The following is a 9,631-nucleotide window of genomic DNA, read 5'->3' as shown; positions in this document are numbered from 1 at the left end:
GAAATGAGTGCCATATTCGTAATGAGCATCCCCAAATACCTCGAAAAGGATACCCATATAGCATATTTTGAAAAATCGTGTCCGCCATCTTGGATTTACAAATAAGTGCTATATTCGTTTTTCATCGACAAAACCGAGCACATCTGTAGGCACCTGATCGACAATGTCGGGCAAATCTGTAGGCACCTTTAACTTAATGATGAGTTAAGCAAGATACAATTTCCCCACTTTTGAGGGAAATGTTATTCCATGGCATCATTATTTGTATATTTGTGTGCGTGCCGACGAGCGTAGTTACAAGTTGCTTACGCCTACATGAATTTGGTTTTTGCCTCACTTGTGACAGTTCGTTTGATATGAAACTATCATTCTATGCGTTATTATTCTAAGTTAAATACCTTATTTTTAATTTTACAAAGAAAACATTCCAATTTACGCTATATTAAGTTTTACAAGTTATTTTATTGAATGATTTTTTTTTTAAATTCATTCAAAAATAGTTTCATTTCCTATGTGTAACAATCGCGAAAACCTAAGAACTCGAAAAGAAATATCTTTTTATATATGTACCTACGTAGCTACTGATGATATTAATTTGTGATTTTTTTTGTATTTATGCCTCTCGGTAAAGGAAATCAAGCACGATGAAACATCTACGTCAAAGGTTCGCGACTCGCGACACTTGCAGAAACAAGTCCACAACCCGCAACTTTCGCTCTCGTTGGCCTCCACCTGCCTTTTCATTGGTTAACGCAACAAAAATAAAAGAGATGGCCGGTAGGTTAGGTTAGCAGTGTGCAGTGTGATAGTTGTGACTTTGGGATAAAGAGCCTGAAATTATGGTTTCTTTGAAAAACCAAATATACTCGATTTAGACCCGGAAAAAATGTTATATTTCAAATAAATAGCAATCTTGAAAATCGAAATGAAAACTCTGTAATTTAAAATATTCATTTAAATAACGAAATGTCTTTATATTCTGAAACAATACAGTTCTAGTGTATAAACACCAATGCGAAGACGAATTTTCAAAAGAAAACATCTATGTATTGCATTGATGATGTGTGCTTCCGACGATATTTTTTTTTTTTTGGAATTATTGTAATATTTTTGTTAATGTTATTTAAACATTTATAAATGGTTTAAATTTGACTTAAATACTCCACTTTAAACTTTCTCTCACAAAATATTCCTACACAATTTCGATTAAACTAGGACATGGCATATCTCACCTGTCCCTCAATAACTCGTTGTTAATATGGGTATCCCATCTAGTAGTGACGTTAGTTTCGTTCCTCAGCTGATTTGCCCGTTGTCTCAATTCATAATTTTCAAATCTACGAGCTCGTGCTTCATTTTGCAGCCGTTGTACGTTCCGAGTCCAATCTGCCACAGTGAGCCGAGGGAGAGGCTTTTCTAGTACAGGAATCGAAGCGTCCATCTTGGTTGATTACAGGGAGTATTGTGAATGTGACCCACATACAACAGGGATTGTTTGATCGATATGGAAATTTATTGATTGGGTTGGGATAGACGAAATAGGTCAGTATTGTTTAATACTCAAGGAAATGTTGTTCTCTTTCTTGAGTAACTTTATAATGTCCTTTATAAACTAAAGTCATATATATTTGAGTAATTAACAGATTCTATCGTTAATAATAATAGAAGTAAATTCATTTGGTGGTAGGTACTTCGCGATCCTAATTCATTTAAAATTAGTTATTTAAAATTAAAGAATCAACCTTTACTGGGTTCGCGGAGTAGGAAATTAATTTACTTCCATTTTTATTATCTGTATTTTCATTATGTAGAAGAATATGTACCGTCATACATATACAAAACATACTAAAATGTTTACTCTCTACTTGCTGTAGAACATAGGTCTCCAAAGTTTTTGGCTCACCGCCCATTTATACAAGATAAAAACAATTTCAACGCCCACCATGTAGCATCCTCTGGACAGCATCAACGCCTCCCAATTGCATCGGAGGCCCCTACTACTCTAGGACTCTTCAGCGGCCATTGGGAGGCGGTAGGGACCACTTTGGGAAACTATGATGTACAAGGTTTTTTAGTAAAGATTTTTGAATTTCGCGCCCATAGAATGGCGCGCGGAAGTTTATTGTGACGTGTTTAGATCAAAGTTGCCAGCCAAAAATTGGATTCTTTCTTTATAATATTTTATTATTTTATATAGATTATTTATTATATTTGGATGTCAATATTTACGGCAAATAACGGTTATTTTTAATGGTTATTTTTAAAACAATTTATTGATGATGTGTGTATTTTTTTCCAAACCCCAATCAAAAGGAAGTTGTATACGAAAAAAAAAACAAAAATATGAAATTAAAAATGGCGACCATTATTTGCTGAATAAGTGGAGTTTAGTGGAGGCTTCGCCAGTTTTTCTGTGATTTTATCTATAACCTAGTGAAAATTTATATGTCAGACTGATACCGTTTGGGAGAACACGGTAACCAATTAACTTAGTGAAGTTGCTACAATCGTATATTCAGCGCGGAGAAAGATGTAAGTTACTGCAAGTTGTCATCTACACTTTTTTTATTTCCGCTTCTAAATGAAACTTGGGATTTAGGTACGACGATAAACGTGGCGGACGAGGTGGTGGACGCGGGGGTGGCCGCGGTGGCGGCAGTGGAGGCCGAGGAGGTGGCAGAGGTGGGTCTCGTGGAGGCCGATCGAGCGACCGTTCGTTGGACAGAGGAAGCCGTTTTGGCAGTAGTGGTGGCGGCCGCGGCCGAGATGGAGGCGGCAGGGGTGGCGGTCGCGACAGCGGACGGGGTTTTGGTGGTAGCCGGGGAGGTCGGGACGACTTCCGCAGCGGCGGCAGCTTCAAGAACGATCAGCCCGGTGTCAACTTGCGTAAAATTCGCTGGGACACCGTCCAACTCACTCCTTTCCGCAAGAATTTCTACGTCCCCCACGAAAATGTTACGAGGCGGTCTGCGGCCGAGATTGAGTCTTACAGAAGTCAGAACCAAATCACTGTCAAAGGTCGCGAAGTGCCGGCGCCAAGTATTTACTTTGAGGAGGGAGGGTTCCCTGATTACGCTATGAAAGAGATTCTAAAGCAAGGATTCCCTCACCCTACTCCTATCCAAGCTCAGGGCTGGCCTATTGCTCTGTCTGGAAGGGATATGGTAGGGATAGCACAGACAGGGTCAGGAAAGACTCTGGCATACATTTTGCCAGCTATTGTCCATATTATTAATCAACCAAGACTGTTACGGGCAGATGGACCAGTTGTTCTCGTCCTAGCACCTACTAGAGAGCTTGCACAACAAATTCAACAGGTAACAATAAAAATAGTTCAAAGCTTAAATTTTTTTCATAATGCAACTCTGGTGTTGGAAACATACTGCCTGAAAATAGTTTAACTTAGTCCGGCCATAGACAAATTATGAATTGGAGAAACCTTGAAATTCTAGTTTTTATCACAAATCTGCTTTGATAATGTGGGGTAGACAATACTAGTTATCTAAGCAGCTGATTCTTTTCTCAAGTAATTTAGGTAACTTATTAAATATTCTTTGTTTTTCTTAAAATATCAAGTATAAATGTTTGTTTTCCATTTTGCCGCACCAGACTTTGGTTGCGATGAATGGGATTGCCGCCGAGATGCTGGACCCAAATGAGCCGGACTTGCCACACATTGTAAATTAATTTCAGTACTAATATGTAGAACTTAGCTTTACCCAGGCAGGCTATGTTCGAAAACCTAAACATCTTTTGGGGTTTTTGTAAAAACTTGGAAATTTAAATTCAAAATTCTGATATGTTAGGTCCAGGTTTCTGAACGTAACCTTAATGTCTATGTTTTTAATAGCACTGTGTTTTTTAGTTTTATTTTTCTTTTAGATTCTTTCTTTTAGTTTCTGTGCTTTTCTACACTATTTAGCTAAACTTTCTGTCTTTATCATGTAAACAATATCACTAAATTTTATGTTATTACACCGAGGAAGTGTCATTTCATTTTTAATTTTATTCTTTTCATTTCAAAGTGTCATTAATTAAAAGGAAACTGGTTACACTATAGACTACAAACGAGTGCAGACTCCCAATCACCTATTTAGTCATATTGTGTTTAACTTTCAAGGATTAATGGTTTGCATTAGGGATTAATGGGAAGGAGAACATAAGGATTATATCAGAAATAATAATAACATGACCCTTACTGCAAATGTTTGGTTGGATCAATTAAATCTAAAACCTCTTTCAAAACAATAGATAGTCTATAGTTTGTTTGATAGTTGCACAATTTCGGACTAAAACATGCTCATCAGCCTAAAACTTCATGTAATACTTTGAAAGAACCACGTTCCAGGTGGCAAATGACTTCGGTCAAAGTGTTCAAGTGCGGAACACTTGCATCTTTGGAGGAGCACCGAAGGGACCGCAGGGTCGCTGCCTTGAAAGAGGCGTTGAGATTGTCATTGCTACACCTGGCAGATTGATTGATTTCTTGGAGAAGGGTAAGTACAACGCCGTCGTAATGAAGCCATTGATTTCCAATCAATTTTCTATTGAATATTGTCAAAAAAATCTTGTTGAAATTATCGCGTGTGTAATATAATTGTTACGTAAACCGTCACTTGTCCCACACCGCGCAGTTACCTCAGGAACCGACTCAGTTAAGCCTTTTAGTTTGATTAACCTAACCTTAGAATGAAGTTCTGACCTTGGAATATCTAACCTTAGAATGAAGTTTGGTGCAGACTCGATAAATTCATGTATTAATTCATCTATCTACAGGTACAACTAACTTGAAACGTTGCACATATCTGGTGCTGGATGAGGCCGACAGAATGCTGGATATGGGCTTTGAACCCCAGATCCGGAAGATAATAGAGCAGATCCGACCTGACAGACAGGTTAGTGTGATTTGACAGCAAGTGTAGCCACTATCTGCTGGAGTCGAAGATAGTTAGTGTGGCGGTCTATATTGACGAATATAAAAATTCTAGGTACTCATGTGGTCAGCAACCTGGCCGAAGGAAGTTCAGAATTTAGCTGAAGAATTTCTGGACGATTACATTCAGATCAACATTGGGTCTCTATCGCTGTCAGCCAACCACAATATCCTTCAGATTGTGGATATTTGCGAGGAATGGGAGAAAGCTGATAAGCTTGTCACCTTACTGCAGGAGATATCCTCCGAGGAAGAGACCAAGACTATTGTTTTTGCCGAAACTAAGAGAAAGGTAAGTGGATCTGAAATTGTATGAATCCTAAACACAAAGTCATGTCCAATCACAGCGTTTTGCAACTTAGATTCTGTAGCTGAAATGTTTTATGAACATTCCTGGGCGTGCACAGTTTTAAAGCAAGTTGCTGGAGATGGTTGTATGACCCAATTGTATGGTAGGTCGACGAAATAACCAAAGCCATAAACCGCGCTGGTTGGCGCGCGCTGGCCATCCACGGCGACAAGAACCAACAGGACCGCGACTACGTGCTGGCGCAGTTCCGCCACACCCCCAACGGCATCCTCGTGGCCACTGACGTCGCCGCCAGGGGATTGGGTAAGTCTGCTGGAGCTTTGAGTCCTTCTCATGGCCGGTATACACGAGTTTAGTACCTACTTTACTCTTGCATATCGATCTTGTGTCAGCGAGACGCGAGTGGGAAAAAACTCTTCCAATCACACAAGCGAGAACATAGACTTTGTACCGTTGGGCGCTGATTGGTCGAGAACGTCTCCCTTTTGGATCCTGCAATTCAGCTTATGAAACTCGAGCTATATTCATTCCACCTATGACCTAATTATATGCAGCGGTTTTGCATGGCTACTGTTTTTGGTCCTATCACACACAGTAACATGTGAGAAAGAGATATAAATAGTGCCCTTGCAATACAACCGCTTAATTTAATTAGCTTTGGGATATAATGTGAATTTTTTGGGTAGTGTGCATATTGCTGATAGATAAGTCTATTTCTTTGGAAAACTATCACTTTTTTAATAAACACAGTTCATTTGAAGTAACATAAATGTAACTTTTGATTTTCGTATATATGTGATGTGATATCACAATTGGTAAATTAAATTTGTAAAATTTACTAAGCCTTATTGAATTCCCTATAGTAAAAAGAAGCGTTGAAACTACAACTGTTACCACAGTTATCCAATACAAAGAGCTTGTGTATTAGTGATATGCACAGATTTTTCTTATCAGGCTTGAATCCCAAGATGCAAATGAACAAAATCAAAAATATAAATCAATACCTCTATACTAAAATAACATAAATCTATGAGAAACAAATACATATATGTGTAGGTAGTATGTGTCACTGTAAACTGCCCAGAAGTACTATCTTATGTTTGAGCCACCTAAAACTTATAAAATAGAAAACAAAATATGGTGGTGATATAACTCCCGCCAACGTAAAAAAACTTAATAAACCAAGGCATCAAACAGAAGATTTGGTAAAACAGTAGCGAGGTACCTAAAAAGGTGTTTTAAGATGTCGCTATCGCCTCGCACTGTTCTCCCGGGGTGTTATCAAGGTCTAAGAGATGTGTCAGGAGCGTAAGGGAGGTATTTGATGCCATTGCTAATTACAGCTTACTCGTGGTTGTCTTACCAACCCACTGAAATGAGGTTCCAGTATTCACCTTTTATTATTACCTTTAGATTAAGCTAAGATAATCAAAAAAATATTTCCATCATGCGACAAAACATTGTCATTCTGGTATGATTATGTTTTTCCTGCAACGAATTTTAAGGATTATTGCATGCTATTTTAGTTACATGGTTTTAAAGTAATACAGTCTTCTGTCTAAATTGATTATTTCTAAGCATTCTCAAGAATTTATAACTGAATAGCCATAGAGTTGTTCAAAGAGGATGAGTCATTTTTTAACAATCAAAACTTTAGGAAGGAAAACATTGCGACGTGTAAACCTGCAATATCGTTCAAAAAGATAATGAAATCTCCTTCACCTTTCAATAACTCAGTGGTACTGGGAACTATGCGTTTCCACGTATTGAGGAAACTGATACGTGATTCGCCTGTTAGTGGTGGTCTAAGATTCAGATCATCAGTGAAAGAGATGTCCACAAAACTAAAGAGACCACTCATACCCGAGACACGAAGAGCAAAGTGAATATTGGAACGTAGGCCACTGATTTACGATAATGATACAGCAATGGTTCCCTAATACTGCTAATTTAAGACTGTGATCGACGAATCTTTTGATAGGCATGCATTTTTATACAATAATCAATCATATGTAATTGTGGCAAACGACAAAAGGAATAAGTTCCTTCATGATAAACCAAGAAACTACGGCTTGCGTCCTATACTTTTTCATTTGTTATAATGCAACGATGAAAGAAAAGGTGAACGCAGTTCAACGGCTGACTACATGAGCCGAACCGAACTTAAGATCTGATCGTCTATACTTTCTGCGGCCAAACCGTTATCATTAGGTTCACGTCACAGTCCGATAGTATAAATTTCCATGACTGACTCGGCATTATTCTCAATTGTTTTCATTTCAGAGGCGCATGCGTGCAGAGATAAGGGCTAGCCGTGTGTTGCTGACTTCGATTTAACGATAGTTATCATTAAACATAGATTCTAAGGAATCATTAATGAAGTAACGACAGCATTGTCAGCGCACACTGTTTTGAGCATGCTGCCTCTAAAATTGTGGGAGGTGTAAAATTAGTAGACAGGGCAATGATGGTCTTACAAATTAGGCAAATTCTTGATGAAAATCTAATTATAACAGAAAAATTCTTAAATAATTAGTGGACAAAAGCGAGAGAAAGAAATAATTTTGTGTTTGTAATGAAAACGGTAAGCAAGCGAATGTCATAAAGGAGAATTTATTAGCTACGATTAGTATAAAAGTGAAGAAGACGTCACTTTATGGTTAGGCGTTAGTAATATAAAGGGGGAGTAAGACCATCAAACAAAGAGCAATACATGCTTGGTTAGATGTCATGCGAGATTTAGAAGGGCCTGCCCTACGCCACCTGACCGGTACAAGATTTCTTTGGGGATGTAAAGTCAGCACACCGCTCTTGGCCTCCAACACTCCGGATGCACTGAAGGGCATAATACAGTTATTTCCAGCTACCACCGGCCGCAACTATCGATGAAGGTAATTATTTGACTGATTTCTGTATGGGGGAAGAATTCTATTCACACTTAGCATCTGCACTTAAAATGAAAATTTTCCCTTTCGTTATTTTTTTTTGTGGTATTTCGTAGTACAACATCGATATCAACCGTTTGTTATTAGCCCATTCAATGTGATTACTAACAAGAAAATCGATAAACGCTAATGACGCGCCATGTTGTGAGAACTGCATTTGTTACTTTTTTTTAACGAAAGCTTTTGATTTCGTTGTTATAACTCAAATCTTCGAAATCTTATTCTGATTAATTAAAATGTATCAATCATTATTAATTTTTGTTTTAAACATATAATTGCAATAAACATGTACTTAATGGAATTATTTGAAGAGTATTTGTACCACAAATATCAGAGAGTCCTGCAAGGCACAAGATTGCGTCCTATGTTATTTATTTTCTTTAGAATTCTTGCCTCAAACAAAATATTGACTTCTAATTACCTTATTGTTAATAAGTGTTTGTCATGTCAATGTTTTATAAATATTCTTTTTCATCTTAATAACATGTATTTTACCGCTTATGTTGGGACTGCCTAACGTATTTTTCATCGAGTTAATACGAGCTTTGTCAGTTTACAGTTATTATTTTTGTCATATGGGTAATGGAATATTTTAAATGAATACGTTAGACGAGTCACATCAGGTACCGTCGTAACCGGGAGCATTCATATATAGTTATTTATTGTTATGACAAGTATAGTGCATACGCAAGAAATAAGTTTTATATTATTTCTTGCGTTTATTGATATTAGTAGATGGAAGCTACCAATTATACCTTTAGTTTTATACGCTCGGTTATGTGCAATAGTTTTTTGTAATTCTTATAGACCAATAACGCTAAAATAATGTTGATACTGTCTTATTTACGTTATTTTAATTTTATGAAATTAAAATAAGGTTTTAATTTAAGAAGCTGAAAATTATTATACAAAACCGTCATTATTTGTTGTATTTCAACTTTCATATTAATCAGTTTTTAAGCCACAGTTGGCAGTGGTCTGTGAGAATTATGTAAATTTATTAAAAATGATTGTTCCACTCAAGTCGAAAGACGATATTTCACTATTGTGCAATGCTATAGACGTGGAAGACGTGAAGTTTGTCATCAACTACGATTATCCGAACAATTCTGAGGACTACGTGCACCGCATTGGACGCACAGGTCGCTCCAGCCATACCGGAACGGCCTATACGTTGTTCACTCCTAACAATTCTGCTAAAGTACGTATTTAAAATTATTAATTAATTTGCTAGACAACCGAACCGATTTTCTGGGCTCATTCCCTTCCCCTTCTCCCTAACTGCTGGACCAATAACTCAAGAGGACTGCTAATGTCCGTACTACAAATGGTAGCTCTAAAAAGGTCAAACTCCCTTCTTATATCAAGAAGGCGCTGAGCAATAGCCTGGAAGTAGTTTATATTATTAAGATATTCCTTTATTAAGATATCCACGGCCATTTA

At 37.4% G+C, this 9,631-nt stretch overlaps 1 protein-coding gene across 3 annotated transcripts; it reads left to right on the top strand.

Annotated features, from left to right (window-relative positions):
• The first annotated feature begins 2,471 nt into the window (after positions 1 to 2,471).
• On the top strand, positions 2,472 to 9,426 carry LOC113236123 (probable ATP-dependent RNA helicase DDX5). Of its 3 annotated transcripts, XM_026472120.1 has the most exons (9): positions 2,472 to 2,532; positions 2,600 to 3,317; positions 3,610 to 3,678; positions 4,349 to 4,496; positions 4,777 to 4,895; positions 4,989 to 5,225; positions 5,390 to 5,546; positions 7,527 to 8,134; positions 9,250 to 9,385. In XM_026472120.1, coding segments are annotated over exons 1-8 (1,479 nt in total). In that variant the 5' UTR covers positions 2,472 to 2,530; the 3' UTR covers positions 7,556 to 8,134; positions 9,250 to 9,385. The 3 variants fall into 3 exon arrangements, with proteins under 3 accessions (XP_026327905.1, XP_026327903.1, XP_026327904.1); XM_026472118.1 differs by lacking the exon at positions 7,527 to 8,134 and having other exon boundaries at positions 2,477 to 2,532; positions 9,250 to 9,426; XM_026472119.1 differs by lacking the exons at positions 3,610 to 3,678; positions 7,527 to 8,134 and having other exon boundaries at positions 2,479 to 2,532; positions 9,250 to 9,419.
• Positions 9,427 to 9,631: the final 205 nt, after the last annotated feature.

Source organism: Hyposmocoma kahamanoa, unplaced genomic scaffold (assembly GCF_003589595.1).
Source record: "Hyposmocoma kahamanoa isolate Upper Pololo Valley unplaced genomic scaffold, ASM358959v1 89, whole genome shotgun sequence".
Classification (NCBI taxonomy): Eukaryota; Metazoa; Arthropoda; class Insecta; order Lepidoptera; family Cosmopterigidae; genus Hyposmocoma; species Hyposmocoma kahamanoa.
This window is presented reverse-complemented; position numbering and strand designations above follow the sequence as displayed.

What these genes read in the sequence shown, in the direction of transcription:
- LOC113236123 (XM_026472118.1), top strand. An exon ending in TTGCACAACAAATTCAACAG is followed by an intron (nt 3,318 to 3,609) that starts GTAACAATAAAA and finishes TTGCCGCACCAG; the next exon opens with ACTTTGGTTGCGATGAATGG. An exon ending in TTGCCGAAACTAAGAGAAAG is followed by an intron (nt 5,226 to 5,389) that starts GTAAGTGGATCT and finishes ATTGTATGGTAG; the next exon opens with GTCGACGAAATAACCAAAGC.